Source organism: Amblyraja radiata, chromosome 32, assembly GCF_010909765.2.
Source record: "Amblyraja radiata isolate CabotCenter1 chromosome 32, sAmbRad1.1.pri, whole genome shotgun sequence".
In the NCBI taxonomy this organism is placed as follows: Eukaryota; Metazoa; Chordata; class Chondrichthyes; order Rajiformes; family Rajidae; genus Amblyraja; species Amblyraja radiata.
The window spans coordinates 855246-875227 of record NC_045987.1 but is presented as its reverse complement, the minus strand read 5'-3'; the positions used below and the strand labels follow the sequence as shown (position 1 = coordinate 875227).

At 48.0% G+C, this 19982-nt stretch overlaps 1 protein-coding gene across 3 annotated transcripts; it reads right to left on the bottom strand.

Moving 5' to 3' along the window:
- Nucleotides 1-1201: 1201 nt before the first annotated feature.
- tor4a (torsin family 4 member A) lies at nucleotides 1202-18762 on the bottom strand. Of its 3 annotated transcripts, none has more exons than XM_033048705.1 (2): nucleotides 18609-18762; nucleotides 1202-2748 (listed from the first exon to the last, which is right to left on the bottom strand). In XM_033048705.1, the coding sequence occupies exons 1-2, from the start codon at nucleotides 18679-18681 to the stop codon at nucleotides 1478-1480; spliced, it is 1344 nt and encodes a 447-aa protein (XP_032904596.1). In that variant the 5' UTR covers nucleotides 18682-18762; the 3' UTR covers nucleotides 1202-1477. The 3 variants fall into 3 exon arrangements, with proteins under 3 accessions (XP_032904596.1, XP_032904598.1, XP_032904597.1); XM_033048707.1 differs by lacking the exon at nucleotides 18609-18762 and adding an exon at nucleotides 8258-8459; XM_033048706.1 differs by lacking the exon at nucleotides 18609-18762 and adding an exon at nucleotides 3462-3707.
- Between the last annotated feature and the right edge of the window lie 1220 nt (nucleotides 18763-19982).

Genomic DNA, 19982 nt, shown 5'->3' with positions numbered 1-19982 from the left:
TGGAACAATTTGTATAGCCTCTGAAAATGTCAAATGAATTTTACGCACGGTTCACGTATTGTATATATTTATGACCTGAATAAAGTCTATTTTGAAATTAAAAATTAACCCACCAGCACGACCTCAGCATGTGGGGGCAAACCAGTGTTTCCAGAGGGTGGGGTGGGATGGGGGGGTGGGGTGCGGGGGGGGGAGGTGGATGCGGGGGTGGGATGGGTGGGTGAGGATAAGGGGTGGGGTGGGGGGGTTGGATGGGGGGTGGGGTGGGATGGGATGGGGGGGTGGGGATTGGGGGTGGGGGGGGGGGTGGGGTGGGATGGGGGGGGTTGGATGGGTGGTGGGGTGGGATGGGGATGGGGGGGTGGGGTGGATGGGGGGGTGGGGTGCGGGGGTGGGATGGGGGGTGGGGGGGGGGTGGGGTGGGATGGGGATGGGGGGTGGGATGGGGATGGGGTGCGGGGGTGGGATGGGGGGCGGGGTGCGGTGGGATGGGGGGGTGGGGCGGTGGCCTAAATCAAACAGAAACTGACCTTTACTAGGAGTCTGGGCATTGAGGGAGCAGCAGGTTATGGGTGGGTGCTGCCAGCTTGCTGTGCTAGAGGTGATTAGCTGTAGGGCAGGTTCGGGTATCAGCTAGCTCACGAGCACACGCAGAACTTTTGCAGAATTTGCATTCCGTGCAAATGAGCCTCTGAGTCTCTCTCTTGTTGGCCTTTGAAAGCAGGCGGGTGTAAACAATGAAGTCACACCACACACACTGGCCCCATTCACCCAGTGAAGCTGCAGAGATGAGAAGCATGATAATATTTCACAACAGCTCAGTGGTGCTGTACATGCTGCACTTGGTGTGGCTCTGAACTACTAACATGATTCAAGAATGGAAAATGCCTCTCGGCTTTTCAGTTTAGAGTCAGGCAGGGTTAGGCACTAGCATCTCATTTAACTGCAGATAGAATAATGTGTGATCAACTCCCCCTGTACAGCACAGACTCAATGTGGACACAAACACTGACTGACCACGGGTCCACAGATCAACACAGACACTGTAAATGATTGGCCACTGTTGTAACATTACCGCACTAACACAGACTGGACACTATTGTAGTTCACTAATAGTGTGAACACTAACACAGACTGTTGTACAATACAGCACTGACTCAGTGTAAACACTTGCCTGAGACACAATATTCACAGCACTCACTTTGCTTTTGAAATGGTTACTTCATTTTAGCAACAACATATATTTTCCTTGACAGAAAGTGAACAGTAGACAGAAGCGTCATGAATTGTCTTTTTGGACAAAGTTACTCGGTGTATGTAGCGTGGTGCGGTTAGAGTTAGTCAGCGAATGATTGTCCAACACACCTGCCCTGTGCCATTCCATTAGTAAACCTAGGGGCAGGGGCAAGCAGAGAGAGCACGATGAATGTCCCAAAGCCTTTCCTGTCATTGTGTTGCTGAGAGTCAGCCTCCGTCATCAATGCAAGAGGTTCATTTTGGAGTCTACGTGCTTGCAGCCATGGACAGAGTACTGGTGCTCGCCAACAGAGTAGTAATTCAGCTCGCCGGACAGCTTGTCCAGATGGGCCGAGTCTGGGTAGAATCCTTCTGCCATCATCTTTTCTAAGAAGCACTCCAGGATGTGGTGTCTCTGGAGCAGGGTGAAGGGCACAATGTCGGCATGGTTCCACAGTGGGTGGATGTGTACCAGTGAAGACTGCACGGTGAAGAGAAGCTCTTCAGACTTTGCTGGCTGCTGGGTCACGCCACTAGAAGCGTTGTGGAGAACAAACTTGGTTATCTCGGCCTGCCCGTGGTTGCTGATCAATATGTACACCGCATTGAGGAACTCGTTGGTCTGGTTGGGCTGGAGGAAGTTGTGCAGGAAGTCCAGGAGGGCGGGCTGCATCAACTCCACCTCGTCGAAGATGAGCATCGGGATCTTCTCCTCATTCTCGGCACGGCTGACTATCTCCGAGATGACCACCTGCAGCTCCTGCTGACAGCTGGTCACGTTGTCGTCGGTCGGGCAGTGATGCAGCACAAAGTACTGGTACACCAGCTCGTCACCCAGCACTGAACGGAAGTGTTTGGCCAACAGTCTGCCCAGCAGGCTCTTGCCCACCCCGATGGGCCCATTGACAGAGAGCACCAGTGGTTTGTTGTGACTGTGAGTAGACAGGTAGTCATTCAGCAGATCCATCACTCCGTCAACGGCAACCGCCTGCCCAAACACCTCCCTCTTAAGTGTCTTCTCCAGCCCTGCCAAGTCATACTTTAGCACGTTGTCATCCAGGTTCTCGATGGCGTTGTATATCTGAAAGAACACAATAACACTCAGCAAGAAGAGGCAGTGTTTGGCCTTGCTTTTCTTCTCCTCGGGAAGGTACTTCCGGCTGTCGTTTGGGTAGAGCACTTTGCGTTTCTTATGTGAGCGCCGCTTCCTGGTGGCCCTGACGGTGACCTTGTCGAAGGTGAAGTGCTCTGGTGGCTTGCCCCTGCTCCTGACCCCGCGACCCAGGCACTCCTGCCCCTTGACCCCCGGCTTCTCCCCATCGCTGGGCTCCCGCTGCTCTGTGCTGACCCTCCGCCTCTTCATCAACAGGTACTTGTGGCGGATACGGCAGGCCGCTCTCAGCGGTGATGCAAAGGTGGACATCTTGTGTCTGGGCACAGGCACCCCATTGGGCATCGACTCCATCGCTCGTCTGGTTGGCTCAGGCCCCTTGGGTTCCATCAATGTGCTCCCTGTAATAAGCACAAGAACAATTTAACCAACACTGCAAAACCCTCCACACACCCTCCGCACCCTGCCTCCGCTAGGCCAGCAGCACAATCAAGGACCAGTCGCACCCTGGCCACTCCCTCTTCCCCCCTCTCCCATCGGGCAAAAGGTACAGAAGTGTGAAAACGCACACCTCCAGATTCAGGGACAGTTTCTTCCCAGCTGTTGTCAGGCAACTGAACCATCCTATCACAACCAGAGAACAGTCTTGAAATAATATCTAGCTCATTGGAGATCCTCAGACTATCTTTTATCAGACTCTACTGGCGTTAAGTTGCAGTAAACCTTATTCACGATATTGCCTTTATCCTGTATCTGTACACTGTGAATGGATGAATTGTACTCATATACAGTCTTTCTGCTGACTGGTTAGCACGCAACAAAAAGCTTTTCACTGTACCTCAGTACACGTGACAATAAACTAAACTGAACTGAGCTCAAAGGCAGGGTATTGAACTAGAAGGCACTGAATCAAGCTTTAAGTTGGGTAACCAAGGGGAGCAGTCAGGGCCGAGTGACTGGGCACTGGAGAGATGCCCATGGTTCTGGGCATTCCTGCAAGGCCAAAATAATCCCACAGCACTGGGGCTGGGCAGCAACTACAAACTACAAACACACCCGCAACTTCCAGAGGACAGTTCCCTGAGGACACCTGATGTTTTTGCCCAGTACTCACCCTACAAGTCATGGGCTCAAGCTCAGCCGCTGTCCCAGCGAAAGGTTCCGGCTACTTCCTAACTCCAGCTCGCCGCTAATGAGAAGCTGTGTACTGTCCACACTATATCAGGAAGTCCTGATGTAAAGAGTTGCTTCTGTTCAGCAGTGAGGGACGTTGCTCCTCCCCTTCCCCTTCTGCACGTTTGTGCACTGGCCTGCTGAAACTGTCTGGCCTGCAGCTCCCCACAACTAGGAGAGAGAGGCCTGTTACTCCCCTCTCCAGCCCACTCACCCCACTCCACACACTCACTGTACCCACCACAGTGGGCTGCCTGTTACTCCCCTCTCCAGCCCACTCACCCCACTCCACACACTCACTGTACCCACCACAGTGGGCTGCCTGTTACTCCCCTCTCCAGCCCATTCACCCCACTCCACACCCTGGCACACTGTACCCACTGGCGTGCCAGAGACTGCTTACTTCCTGCTCTCTCTACAAACATATTAATTCATACCCTTTGTGTGGGAAAGAACTGCAGATGCTGGTTTAAATCGAAGATAGACACAGAATGCTTGGGGTAACTCAGCGGGACAGGCAGCATCTCTGGAGAGATTCTCCAGAGAGATCCTCTCCAGAGATACTGCCTGTCCCGCTGAGTTACTCCAGCATTTGTGTCTATCTTCAATTCTGCCCAAGTATCTAAGAAATTACTTTATATTTCACAATCTCGAGACCCAGGGCATTTATATTTCACAACTGCTGGACAAGGAGTTTTATAATCAATTAACCAGTTTCAAAGTTCTGCACATAGACAAAAAACCTGGAGTAACTCAGTGAGTTAGACAGCATCTCTGGAAAAAAAGGAATAGGTGACGCTTTGGGTGGAGTTGTGTAATTGGGGATCATCAGTGGGCATTTCACCAGCATTGTGGGTACCCTGTGCCTAGTGATCTTACTTTAATCCATGGATCCTGCAAATATCTAACTATTTATCTATATCAATGATTTGGATGAGAACGTACATGGCATGCTTAGCAAGTTTGCAGATTACACTAAAGTTGGTGGTTTTGCAGATAGTGAAGATGGGTGTGAACGATTGCAGCAGGATCTGGATCGATTGGCCAGGTGGGATGAGGAATGGTTGATGGAATTTAATACAGAGAAATGTGAGGTGTTGTATTTTGAGAAGTCTAACATGGGCAGGACCCACACACAGTGAATGGTATGGTTCTGGGGAGTGTTGTAGAGCAGAGGGATCAAGGTGTCCAGGTACATAGTTGCTTGAAAGTGTAGTCGCAGATAGATAAGGTGGTCAAGAAGACTTTCGGCATATATAAGACGTTGGTGAGGGTGTATTTAAAGTATTGTATTCAGTTTTGGGCACCATATTATTGGAAAGATATTGTCAAGTTTGAAAGGGTTCAGAGAAGATTTAAGAGGATGTTGCCAGGACCTGAGGGACTGAGCTACAGGGAGAGGTTGTGCAGGTTGGGACTGTATTCCTTGGGGCACCAGAGGATGAGGAGTAATCTTACAGAGGTGTAAACATTTTGAGAGGAATAGATCAGGTAAAAGCAGTCATTTGCCCAGAGCAGAGGAATCGAGAAGCAGAGGACCTGGCTTAAAGTGAGGGAGGATAAATGTAATGGGAACTTGAGTAACTTTTTCACACAGAGGGTGGTGGGTGTCTGGAACGAGCTGCCGGAGGAGGTAGTTGAGGCTGATACTATTGCAACATTTAAGAAACATTTCGACAGGTACATGGATAGGACAGGTTTAGAGGGATGACCAAACGTAAGCAGGTAGGACTAGTGTAGATGGGACATGTTGGTCGGTGTGGGCAAGTTGGGCCGAAGGGCCTGTTTCCACACTGTATTCTTTCTAGATCTCTATAGCTCCGGGAGCTTCTGCTCATTTCCTTCACAGAATCAAAACATTACATATGCTGGAATCCGGAAACGACACAAACAACATACTTTGGAAATCCTTGGTGGATTAGGCAGTATTTATGGAGAAGGAAATTGCCTTTGCTCTGCAGCTCCAAACTGCACAGTGTCTCGATTTGGAAGTATCGTCTAGTCTCCGACCTAAATCTTCCCGCTCAGTAACTCTGTGGCAGCAGGGATGGCTTCCTAGAGGCTGGAGAGGTCAGCACACCAAGAGCAGTTAGAGAGGGCTGGTAAATACTGCCCATACCAGTGACGTCTAGGGCAGCTGATGAATTCAAAGTTCAACAACCTTTTAGCAGGACTGAGTGAGTCTTGAATACTTCTGTAAAATCTCCCCATGTCCACTCTACTCTTATTAGCAACTCCACCTCTCATTACTCCACAGAAACACTCAGAAAGCCAAGAAACGGGGCAGCACGGTGGCACAGCGGTAGAGTTGCTGCCTCACAGTGCCAGAGACCCCAGTTCGATCCTGACCACGCGTGCTGTATGTAGGGAGTTTGTATGTTCTCCCCGTGACCGGGCATGTTTCCGCACTTTATTTCTAAACTAAACTAAAAACAAAACTGAACAGGCCCTTCAGCTGAGCGGGTCTGCACTGACCATCAAGCACTCATCGACATTCCTCTTGCACTTTTCCTATTTTATTCTCTCAGATTCCCATCAATGTGCCTGAACATTCCACCACTCACCTGCAAACTCGGGGCAATCTCCAGCACCCACTCAGCTGCCTGCCTGAGCAGTAGGTAGAAACCAGAGCACCTGGGGAAAACCCACACCATCTCCACACAGAACAGCACCAGAGGTCAGGATTGAACCACAGTGTAGCAGCGGCTCTATTAGCTGCACAACTGTGTCCCATTACTGAGTAGGAAGGAACTGCAGATGCTGGTTTAGACACAAAGTGCTGGAGTAACTCAGCGGGTCAGACCGCATCTCTGGAGAGAAGGGATAGGTGACGTTTCTTGCCGCAACACTTCTTGGGTCTCGACCCGAAACGTCACCCATTCCTTATCTCCAGAGATGCTGCCCGTCCAGCTGAGTTACTCCAGCACTTTGTGTCCCATTACTGACAGCTTGCTGTATGGTTCTGGCCTGTTTGTTGCAAAATAATATCAAGGCAATGGAGACAGATGGTAAAACACTTTATATTATCTGAAGAGGAAGTTATCACTGCCAGGAATGTTGAACAGGCTGGTGCTTACAGGAAAGGGAAGTTTGACAGGTGAAGTGACCTTGAAAAGCTTTTGTACATGTTTAATCTCCTCTCCATCTACAAGTCCAACCTCCGCAGTTTTGGGGACAGAGCCTTCTCCAGGGCAGCTCCCAGGCTCTGGAACTCCCTCCCCCAACCGATCCCCAAGGGGATCAGAGGGTATGGAGAGAAGGCAGGTACGGGATACTGAGTTGGATGATCAGCCATGATCATATTGAATGGCGGTGCAGGCTCGAAGGGCCGAATGGCCTACTCCTGCACCAAATTTCTATGTTTCTATGTTTCTATCCGCAATTCCGTGTCCCTCACCATCTTCCAGACCCGCCTCAAGACCCACCTCTTCACCTCTGCCTATCCTTAGCCCCACGTCCCCCTCCCTTTTCATCTGTGCATTAATTGCCTCATATTGTGTTTTGTATTGAATTCTGTCTTTACTTTGTGTACTAGTCATGTCTCTACTATTTATTTCATTCCCCTTACATGCTTTTCCTCTACATGCTCAATTTTTGTAAGGTGTCCTTGAGACTCTTGAAAGGCGCCCATAAATAAAATGTATTATTATTATTATTAATCTATGAGGGAATCAACATCCAAAAGTCAAAGATATGAATGTGAAAGAAACTTTGTCCAGAGTGTGGTTAGAAAGTGGAACAAGCTGCCACAAAGAGTAGTTGATGTTGGGGAAGCTGAACTCAAACCCAGAAGAAAAGATTAGTTCAATGAAGGGGGGTGATCTGCTGGAGTGAGCAGGGGAGTTAATCCATGCTGAGATGGTTTGAGGGAATGGATAATGAGAGACTGTTTCCAGGCTATGGGACAGAGCGTGGGGTTAAACTGGGAGAAGGGGTGATGGACCCAACGGTGGTGCAGTGGTAGAGTTGCTGCCTCACTGCACCAGAGACCTGGGTCCGATGCTGTCTGTACGGAGTTTGTACGTTCTCCCCGTGACCGTCTGGGTTTTCTCCAGGTTTCCTCCCACACTTAAAAGACATGCAGGTTTGGAGTTTGGAGGGAGAGATAGATCAGCCATGAATGAATGGCGACTAGATGGGCAGAATGGCCAAATTCTGCTAGCACTTATGACCGTATGAGTTGGTGGGCCGAAGGGCCTGTTTCCATGCTGTATCTCTAAACTGAACAAACTGGGAGAGAGAACACAAACTACATGGAGAGAACACACAGTGCTGGAGACGTCGTCTACACAGAGTGGGCTAACTCCAGACCTGCCTCGTATACTTCAAACACCACGAAAGACTGGGTCTCTTGCTTTAGCTGCCGATTGGATTGTGTAATGCCTTTAGTAATCGCCCAAAATCTTGGTGTCTTTGTTGATTATAGTCCCTGGCAGCCTAACCATGCCCATGGAGAAGTTGCTGCCTCACAGCACCAGAGACCTGGGTTCCATCGTACATCGAACATGGATAAGTGACGTTTCCGGTCGAGACCCTTCTTCAGACTCAACTTCCAATTGTGAATATCCGGGTGCAGCTTATAGAAATAAATAATTGTGGAATGCTCCAGTGCTGTGGTCCTGTGGGTCAGTCAGCCTGAGGCTCAGTTACATGTCTGGCTGACAGTATACACTGTTGGTTCTTCAGTAGCTGAGATCTCTCCCCACACACACACCCACCCACCCTCTGCCTACCTACCTGTATGGTGAAGCCCTCTCTTCAGCTGGTCTGTGGTCTTTGTCCAGCTCTCTAATCCTGTAGCCACGGTTAACACAGCTCTGTTAGCTCACAGCTCACAGCGCAAGTAGATAAGTGCAGAGTCACACAACCTGTTAAACCACAGCCGAGGAATAAAACCACTTCCTCTCCCCCGGGCCCTTTCCCCACTGCTCTGTGAATGCTGTGCAACATCATGCACATTGATGCAGCTGCCAGAGATGACAAACAGTCATTCACACAGAGGCTGTGCTGGGTTAATCACTAACTGACTGGCTGCCTGTTCAATGCTACTCAGTGCCCATTGTCAGGAGCAGGTCTGTGTGAATGGGCAGTGCCCAGCTAATCATTAGCAGGTGGTCATCAAGACTCAGTCCAACTGTGATAGACACCAAATGCTGGAGTAACTCAGCGGGTCACACAGTATCTCTGGAGAGAAGGAATGGGTGAAGATTCTGATCAGGACCTTTCAAAGAATCTCAACCTGAAACGTCACCTATTCCTTTTCTCCAGAGATGCTGTCTGACCCCTTGAGTTACTCCAGCTTTTTTGTGTCCATCTTCTAGAGATCTCCATCCTTCCTGACTGGTGTATCCTCAGTTTTAGTCCCAGCATTAGAAAACTTTATTGTACATTCTGTGCTCTCTCTATATCTTCATAAAATGCTCAGATGACTTCAGGTGGGAGAGAAGAACTCTTCATTTTCTGAAGAATGCTTGATGGATAAGGGCAACACAGTGGGGCGGCGGGTGGAGCTGCTGCCTCACAGTGGCAGCGATCGACAATGGGTGCTGACTTTACGCCGTTTGTAAACCCACCCTGTGACCACGTGGGTTTTCTCCGGGTGCTCCGGTTTCCTCCCACACTCTAATGATTATTAGCAGGTGGTCATCAAGACTCAGTCCAACTGTGATAGACACCAAATGCTGGAGTAACTCAGCGGGTCACACAGTATCTCTGGAGAGAAGGAATGGGTGAAGATTCTGATCAGGACCCTTCAAAGAATCTCAACCTGAAACGTCTCTGGAGCGCAGAAGGTTAAGGGGGGACTTGATAGAGGTCTTTAAAATGATGAGAGGGATAGACAGAGTTGATGTGATCAAGCTTTTCCCTTTGAGAATAGGGAAGATTCAAACAAGAGGACATGACTTCAGAATTAAGGGACAGAAGTTTAGGGGTAACATGAGGGGGAGCTTCTTTACTCAGAGAGTGGTAGCGGTGTGGAATGAGCTTCCAGTGGAAGTGGTGGCGGCAGGTTCGTTGGTATCATTTAAGAATAAATTGGATAGGCATATGGATGAGAAGGGAATGGAGGGTTATGGTATGAGTGCAGGCAGGTGGGACTAAGGGAAAAAAATTGTTCGGCACGGACTTGTAGGGCTGAGATGGCCTGTTTCCGTGCTGTAATTGTTATATGGTTATATGGTTATATGATGTACAGGTTTGTAGGTTAAGCAGCTTCGGTAAATTTGTAAATTGTCCCTAGTATGGCAAGTATGCAGGGATTGCTGGTCGGCATGAACTCGGTATCTATAAACTAAACTAAGATGTTGAAGAGGCTTCTGCCTCTCACTCCCACCCCTCCTGCCATGCCGGCTTTGTGATGCTTGTCCCGGACATCACTGTATTTGTGTCCAGAGTCTCATTGCTGCACCCGCCTATTTACAGCCTTATATTCCCAGAACTGGGTGGTTTCCTTGTTTCCTCCCAAATATCACAACTCCTGCTTATCTATCCCGGCTCAGTTTACAATCACACGTCCTTCTTGATAGATTATCATGAGTCAAGAGTCCAGAGTTTAATTGTCACTAGACTAAGTGGGACCTGTTGGGTCCCATGTTCACACGGGAGGACTGGTCCCCCAACGCAATATTCCACCTCCACCAATTCCAATATTGGTGGCCAGTGGTGGGGGCTTTCTGGAGCGCTAGTATGGGTGTTGTGGGCCGAAGGGACTGGTTTCCAGAGGGCTAGTATGGATATTGTGGGTCTGGCAGCTCAGTTACTCAGGGTTGGTGGGCTGGCAGATCAGTCACTCAGGGCTGGTGAGCTGGCAGTTAATTCATGGCTATTCCTTGAAATTCCATTTCAAGCAGAGTGCAGGCCACCAAATTGTCAAACAACTCATTGCATTGTCATTAAGGGCTAACAAATCATTTATTGCAAGTAGTTTAAGAAGGAACTGCAGATGCTGGAAAATCGAAGGTAGGCAAAAATGCTGGAGAAACTCAGCGGGTGCAGCAGCATCTATGGAGCGAAGGAAATAGGCGAAGTTTCGGGCCAAAACCCTTCTTCATACTGATGTGAGGGGGGGGGGGGTGAGAAGAAGAAAGGGAGAGGAGGAGCCAGAGGGCTAGAGGGAGAGCTGAGAAGGGGAGGAGACAGTAAGGACTACCTGCAATTAGAGAAGTCAATGTTCATACCGCTGGGGTGCAGACTGCCCAAGCGAAATATGAGGTGCTGCTCCTCCAATTTCCGGTGGTCCTCACTCTGGCCATGGAGGAGGCCCAGGACAGAAAGGTCGGATTCGGAATGGGAGGGGGAGTTGAAGTGCTGAGCCACCGGGAGATCAGGTTGGTTATTGCGAACCGAGCAGAGGTGTTCGGCGAAGCGATCGCCAAGCCTACGCTTGGTCTCACCGATGTAGATCAACTGACAACTAGAGCAGCGGATGCAATAGATGAGGTTGGAGGAGGTGCAGGTGAACCTCTGTTGCACCTGGAACGACTGCTTGGGTCCTTGAATGGAGTCAAGGGGGGAGGTAAAGCGACAAGTGTAGCATTTCTTGAGGTTGCAAGGGAAAGTGCCAGGAGAGGGGGTGGTTCGGGTGCGAAGGGACGAATGGACCAGGGAGTTACAGAGGGAGCGGTCTCTGCGGAAAGCAGACATGGAAGGAGATGGGAAGATGTGGCAAGTGGTAGTGTCACATTGGAGGTGGCAAAAATTACGGAGGATTATTTTTTGTACGTGACGGCTGGTGGGGTGGAAGGTGAGGACAAGGGGGACTCTGCCCTTGTTACCAGTGGGGGGATGGGGAGAGAGAGCAGTGTCACAGGGTGTCGAACAAACCCTGGTGAGAGCCTCATCTATGGTAAAAGAGGGGAACCCCCGTTCCCTGAAGAATGAGGACATTTCCAATGCCCTGGTGTGGAACACCTCATCCTGGGAGCAGATGCGGCGTAGACGGAGGAATTGGGAGTAGGGGATGGAGTCCTTACAGGAAGCAGGGTGGGAAGAAGTGTAATCCAGATAGCCATGGGAGTCAGTGGGTTTATAATGGATGTCGGTCAGAAGTCTATCACCTGCGATGGAGATGGTGAGGTCCAGAAATGGTAGGGAAGTGTCGGAAATGGTCCAGGTGTATTTGAGTGCCGGATGGAAGTTAGTGGTGAAATAGATGGAGTCAGTGAGTTGTGGGTGCAGGAGGTAGAACCAATGCAGTCGTCGATGTAGCGGAGATAGAGTTCGGGGATGGGGCCCTGGTATGTCTCGAACAAAGATTGTTCGACATACCGTACAAAGAGGCAGGCATAGCTAGGGCCCATGCGCGTGTCCACAGCTACGCCTTGTATTTGGAGGAAATGGGAGGAGTCAAACAAAAAATTATTACGGGTAAGGACCAGCTCTGCTAGGCAGAGGAGAGTATCAGTAGTATTATTGCAAGTACATTGCAGACTCACAGTTCAGTTGATTCACAGCTTAGAATCACAGTTGTGGACTTTCCCTCGCGATCTTCCAGACTGATTGACTCACGTCCAGGCATCCGGGGTTTTATAGTCCTGCCCCCCCCACCCCGGAAGGGGTGTTACCTTCATCGTGGTGATTGACAGGCGAGGACCAATCAGCTGATCTCAAGATTTTTTAAACACTCATAACTTTTTTATTTTCCATCGATCGGAAAAATCCCATGGGCTGCCTCAGCGGAGCATGACTGTGAGTAAGATGGCCAAAAATCATAGCGTTTTTTCTAAAATCAATATACAGCGCAGACAGGAAGTGGTCAAGATGAGACTTTTAATTATATAGATATGTAACAAAAATGGAACAAAGATGTTCCCACTTGCAGCAGCAATAAACGATTGAACTGAGCTAAACATGTCCATAAACACAATATTCATAGATAGTACAATTAACCAAAGAAAGTTCAACAAATTAAAAATATATATCATTGCAAAACAGAAGCCAAAGTCCCTAGTGCAATCTTGATATTTGCTAGTTTACTTGGTGTAGATGATAATGCATTGAGTTCATAGTTCGTTGTCTTTACCATGGCTACAACACAAAGCCATTTGACGTATTCCACAAATCTTAAAATTGTGTTTCTCACTTCCATAGAAACATAGAAAACAGGTGCAGGAGTAGGCCATTCGGCCCTTCGAGCCTGCACGGCCATTCAATATGATCATGGCTGATCATCCAACTCAGTATCCTGTACCTGCCTTCTCTCCATACCCCCTGATCCCTTTAGCCACAAGGGCCACATCTAACTCCCTCTTAAATATAGCCAATGAACTGGCCTCAACTACCTTCTGTGGCAGAGAGTTCCAGAGATTCACCACTCTCTGTGTGAAAAATGTTTTTCTCATTTCGGTCCTAAAGGATTTCCCCTTTATCCTTAAACTGTGACCCCTTGTCCTGGACTTCACCAACATTGGGAACAATGTTCTCATTAGTCCTACAGCGCAGAAACGGGCCCTTCGGCCCATCGATTCCACGCTGACCAGTGATCCTACACACTAGGTATAATTTACAATCTTTACCGGAGCCAATTAACCGACAAACCTGCATGTCTTTGAAGTGGGAGGCAACCGGAGAAAACCCACACAGGTCACGGGGAGAACGTACAAACTCCGCACAGACAGCACCTGTAGTCAGGATGGAACCCGGGTCCCTAGCGCCGTGAGGCAGCAACTCTACCGCTGTGCCACCGTGCTGCTCGTTAATGTGAGAAATCAAACAATAGTGCTCCCAAATGTAAATCAGAAAATGCAAATGCTGGATACAGAAACAGGAAAGAGTAGAAATACTGATTGGGTGAGATTAGTGTTGCTGTGATGGTCAGCTTTTGCTGGAGTAACTGGTTGATGGATTAATGAAGGTAGTTAAGGGGAGCTAACTCAAACAAAGGCATTTCAAGGTTCTGCAGTGAGAAAGAATACAGAAACAATGGAATGTAAAAGCTGTGAATAGTGAATAGTGAAAGGCCTGGATAGAGTGGATGTGGAGAGGATGTTTCCACTAGTGGGAGAGTCTAGGACCAGAGGTCATAGCCTCAGAATTAAAGGACATTCTGTTGCGAATTTCTTCAGTCAGAGGGTGGTGAATCTGTGGCATTCTTTGCCACAGAGGCTGTGGTGGCCAAGAGGGTACTTTCCTTCAGGTGTTTGTATCTTTTGCCCAATGGGAGAGGGGAGAAATGTGAACGAGCGGGGTGTGAGTGGTTCTTGATTATTGTCAGCTACGTGGGATGGCAGGAAAATAAACGATTAAACTAGCGATCCCCACACACATACATGAGATGCCAGGAAAATGGGGCTAGGAGGGAGAGATAGATCAGCCATGATTGAATAACGGAGTAGACTTGATGGGCCGAATGGCCTAATTCTGCTCCTATCGCTTCCGACCTTATGACTTTATGAGTGGATGGGATTTGAGTGGAGTTAACAATGCGATTGGTGTAAATTAATGTTTAATAGTTACCCTGGGCTGAAGGGCCTGTTTCTGTGCTGTCTCAGTACAACGCCATTGCTAGAAAACCACATTCAAGCAGAACACTCTCAGCTCAGCATTTGCTGAAATATTATCCACTGCTCTACAGTCACCGTGCCCTTTCATTGTTGCAAATTGCAATTATATTCACGGTGTCACGGAATATTTCAATGCATGCTCCAGAACTTGCCCAGTCCCTGGCAGTGATCCCACTCGGGCAAGTCAATAACATTAACGGAATACAGTGCTGGGATTAAGAGAGATGGCCAAAGGTCTCCCCACTCCCTCCCTGCCCTCTGTCTGGACCGGGGGCTGAGAATTCATTTGGCCCATTCTAAGTGATCATAAGTTCATAAGTGATAGGAGCAGAATTAGGCCATTTGGCCCATCAAGTCTTCGCCACCGTTCAATCATAGCTGATCTATCTCTCCCTCCTAACCCCATTCTCCTGCCTTCTCCCCATAACCCCCGACACTCGTACTAATCAAGAATCTATCTCTGCCTTCAAAATATCCACTGACGACCTCCACAGCCGTCTGTGGCAAAGAATTCCACAGATTTATCACCCTTTGCTCAATCTCTTCTCAATAACAGACCTCATCCATCCTAGAATCAATGCAATGAATAATGTTGTGCTCCTATCCTTCCCTAGGTGGGGGTAGCACACCTCACAGTCTCATCAAGGCTCTCTAGAACGGAAGCAAAATGTCTTGTCCTCAAATCCTGCTGCAGTAAAGGTCAGTTTCATGGCTGATCTAAGTTGCCTTCCACCTGTGCATCAGCTTCAGTGATTTGTGTAACAGGGTAGATGGGCCTCTCTGGACCACAACATGTCCTGACTTCTCACCCTGTGAGAATTGTTCCATGTGGATGACAAGCGGATAACCTAAGATTAATTAATTAGTCTAGTTCAGACGAAAGGTCCCAACTCGAAATGTCACCTATCCATTTTCTCCACAGATGCTGCCTGACCCGCTGAGTTACTCCAGCACTCTGTGAAACGTCACCTATCCATGTTCTCCACAGATGCTGCCTGACCCGCTGAGTTACTCCAGCACTCTGTGAAACGTCACCTATCCATGTTCTCCAGAGATGCTGCTTGACCTGCTGAGTTACTCCAGCACTCTGTGAAACGTCACATATCCATGTTCTCCAGAGATGCTGCCTGACCTGCTGAGTTTCTCCATCACTCTGACTTTTTTACTTAGTCAATATATTTTGACCCCCTAAACTGTCTCTGCCTCCTAACTTTATATATCAGCAGATTTGGATATTTGTCTTGATTAGTACGGGTTTCAGGGGTTATGAGAAGAAGGCAGGAGAATGGGGTTGAGATAGGTCTCCGTGATTGAATGGCAGAAGAGACTTGATGGGCTGAATGGCCTAATTCAACTCCTAGAACTTATGAAGTTATGAATTTCACACTCAATTCCTCGACCAGTCATTAATCCAGAGTGTGAACAGCCTTAGCCCTGACCCCTGGGTGACCCCATCAGTTGCAGCTCCCAACCCAAGCACGAACCCTTTATTCCTTTCTCTCTATTATACAATACTTCATCAACACTCATATATTCCACTGTGAACTGATTCAGTTTAATGATCTTGTGGACGATAATAATATTAGAGACAAACTCCTTCTTGAAACAAGCATCCATTGATTTGATGTTATATTTCCTGTTAATATTAACCTCAAAACTCTAACCTGCTCGTTAAGCGTAATTCCCCTTGCTTAACTTCTTGTGGATTCTGCACAACCCTGCTATTGTTTTCTAAGCGGCCTGTTACTACTTCCTTTGTGTCTATCTTCGCGGCAAACCAGCATCTGCAGTTCCTTCCTACACACTACTTCCTTAATGAAGGATTCCTGTATTTTCCCCACTACAGATAATAGTCTCTACTATTTATTTCATTCCCCTTACATGTTTTTCCTCTACATGCTCAATTTTTGTAAGGTGGCCTTGAGACTCTTGAAAGGCGCCCATAAATAAAATTTATTATTATTATAGTCCAAGTGGTCAATAGGTGTCTGCTTCCAGCATGCGCTCCCTCCACTGTCACTTCCTTCAAATCCCTAGGATTGAGGTGATTGGAACATAGAACACATACAGCACAGCATACCAACAGGCCCTTCAGCCCACGACGTCTCTGCTGACCATGATGCCAAATGACACTAATCCCATCTGTCTGCACAGTCTTCATCTCTCTGTTCCTTGTGGGATTATCTCTACGGCATTTCTTAAACATAGGAACAACGTGGCTGGACTCCAGTCATTGGAATTTAGAGAGATGACAGGGGATCTTATAGAAACATTACATTATTAAAGGATTGGACAGGCTAGATGCAGGAAAAATGTTCCCCATGTTGGGGAAGTCCACAACCTGAGGATCAACACATTATCAATTAGCAAGGGTAGCTCCTGGGAGGTAGGCTGTGGGCCGAGCATCAAAAGTGTGTCTAGAAATCAACTTTCGTGACCCATGTCTCGGAACTACATGACATTTTGCACAGATTTAGATCAAATATAATTGAGAAGGAAGTCATAACTCGTCATTGCCAAAAGTTGCACATTAATTAATTAAATGAGATTGAAAAAGTAAGTGCCATCTAGTGTCCAATGCCCATATTACACTATGGGGAGTTTATTTCCGTGTTGCAATCTATTTAAACCATATATTATTATACCATATATATATATATATGACGTGAATATGATTGTAATCATATATAATTATGTATAATTATAATTATATGATTATAAAAATAATATAATGAATATAAATGTGCGTTTTGTTTCGAATGAGACTGCCAGTGTGTAGAGTTGGGGTCACGGTTAAAGTGGGACTGGGGCAGTGACAGGCTGGGGGACGGCTAAGGCATCTTCCACTGACAGGAAAATGCCTACCCCTAACCCGCCCCCCCTCCAGAGCTGCCAACGGCTGGAGCTGGAGCCGCTTTGGGACCGGCTGCGGGCTCCATATGTGTGGTCCCGCAGCGCGTCCATCTGGGCCACCATGCCGTTCTGGTGGTGATGATGGTGGGGAGCAGCATGGCCCTGCACGTCGCCCGGGCTGCCATCAGCACTCCCAACACTCACCACCCACCGGAGGCCCAGCCCGACCCAACACTCACCACCCACCGGAGGCCCAGCCCGACCCAACACTCACCACCCGCCGGAGGCCCGATGGCCCGACCCAACACTCACCACCCACCGGAGGCCCAGCCCGACCCAACACTCACCACCCGTCAGAGGCCCAGCCCGACCCAACACTCACCACCCGCCGGAGGCCCGATGGCCCGACCCAACACTCACCACCCACCGGAGGCCCAGCCCGACCCAACACTCACCACCCATCAGAGGCCCAGCCCGACCCAACACTCACCACCCACCGGAGGCCCGATGGCCCGACCAATCCTCCACAGCATCCATCGGCCTACCGCCAAACCCGACCGACAGAATGACAGACTGACCGACCGACTGACTGACCCTAATCCTAACCCTAGCTCTACATTTGTTATTTATCATTTTTATTTAACAGTTCACATCATAACTTTATAAAGATAAATCAATTGAAAAACTAAATTATTAGCAAGGTGAGCATTACCTTTATCCTTGGAAACCTCGCTATTGTTTTGATGTAATGAGGAGGCAGCCATGATCCCAGGATCCCCAGTCTAGTGACCATAAAAAAAAGCGCGGGATTGGTCAAGTTGCGTCCGAACTTAAAGTCAAACGTGCATTGATTGGCCAATTACTTCTCAGAAAATTTGAGGTTTTTCTATTTCTTAAAAATGTACAGGTTTTGTTCTTGATGAGTTTCAGGTATGATTTATATAATATTTTTACACAATATGTTAAAAATGTAGGTAGTTCCGTGAGTTGGGTCACGAACCTGAACGAAAAAGCTCTTTGGCCCACAGCCTAAGGAGGGGTTGTCATATGAAGGTCATTTAAGGATAACCCGCCAACAATTCCTATGTTTATTGCACTCAAGGAGAAACTAGAGAAGTAAATAAGGGCGAAAGTAACAACAGAGATATGGACAGGATTAGATAAAGTGCTTGGCGGGGGAGGGTGCAGAGAGGATCATGTAGCACTTAAAGGTAGACAAATAGGCAACGTTTCGGCCCAAAACGTTGCCTATTTCCTTCGCTCCATAGATGCTGCTGCACCCGCTGAGTTTCTCCAGCACTTTTGTCTACCTTCGATTTTCCAGCATCTGCAGTTCCTTCTCTAACACATGTAGCACTTACACTCTGGGCACTTGTTGAAAGGAATGTTTTTGAGCTATAAATTCTGCATCTATTTGTACATGGAATACTCCAATTTGTACATGGATTACAAAATACAATATTAATTATTCTGAAGATGGGTCTCGACCCGAAACGTCACCCATTCCTTTTATCCAGAGATACTGTCTGACCCGCTGAGTTACTCCAGCATTTTGTGTGTATCGCAGCTGAACATTACAGAGTGAACAGTGACCCTTGCGTGCTGTGTTGAAGCAGGGATTCTGTCTCTGAGACACTCTGCTAACAGCGCGCCCGACTGGGTTGATCAGTATGTGGCAATTCCACATCCCCTCCTGAGTGAATCTCAAATTCACCATGTAAATAAAAGCCTACCTTTTCTTTCCAACTGCAAGCTGGAATGGCGACCGAGGGTTTTTCCTCGGTGCAGTCTGGATCGCCTCTCCATTAGACAAAAAGGGTGCAGCCACGTTATGCAAAGGGCTAAACAACAAAATGCAGAGCCCTCCTGCCCAAGGCTGAAGCTGTGTTTCCAATGCTGGTCATGTGGTTTACAACTAGTCAGGACATGTTTTTTCCAGCGATCATGGACCAGAATAATTCTGCCATTTTCCTGGAATTACTCAAATGGAATTTGTATAATTCCAAAATATTCCCGTGTTTTTTGTTTTACTTCATGGTGCTGCATCATTTTTGCATCTGATTTGCCTGAGCTAATCCTGCCTCAAGATGCATCAGTTTCTCTCAACAACTGATCACAAATAAAACCTAGCCTGTCAGCTGAGGAAAGGCTTGGATGAATGTCCCTTTAAAACAATCCACATTGCTGTAGCAACAATCATAAATGGTGACACAGGCCCTTCGGCCCACCCAGGCTGAACCATGACTACACTATCCAATCAACTGCCAGATTCATTACATTGTTCACAGAGGCAATTCACTGCCCAACCTGCACATCTGTGGGATGTGGGAGGAAACCGGAGTACCTGGAGGAAACCCACATTAATATAAGGAGAACATATAGACAGCACCTGAAGTCAGGATTGAACCTGGGTCTGTGGAGCTATGAAGCATCAGCTCTACTAGCTGTAGCACTGTGCCACTCCAAAGCTGCAGCCCTTGTTGCAGGATACTGGAGTACTGGAATCAAAAGATCTTGCTGGAGATATACAGGGCTCTGGTGGGATACCGTGAGCCTGACTCTGGCTCTGCACCCAGAGGTCTGAAGGATTGAAATGGGATTAGTGATGCAGCAAGGTATAGGTCAGTTGGAAATCTGGACAGAGAATTTGCAGATTAAGTTTAATCCAAACAATAATGAAGTGTTGAATTTAGGGGGTCAAATGCAAGAAGAGAGCATCTAATAAATGGCAGGGCACTCAGGAGCATCGATGGACAGGTGGTGCCAGTTTATAGCTCCCTGATAGTGGCAACACAAGTGGACGGGATGGCAAAGAAGGCAAGGACATTCTTGGCTTCAACCATCGAGGTATCGAGTCTGAAAGTTGACAAGTCATGTTGTAAATGTTTCACACTTTGGGAGTATTGTCTTCAGTTCTGGTCACCTTACTGTGGAGGCTCTGGAGCAGGAGCAGAAGAGGGGCATCAGGCTGTTTATTGTCTGAATCCGGGATATAACAGCTACAGGCACATTTGTTGGACATATTTGGACTATTTTCTCAGACGCTGAGGGAAGACATGATGGATCCATATAAAATGAAGAGAGGCATAGATAGGGTAGACAGTCAG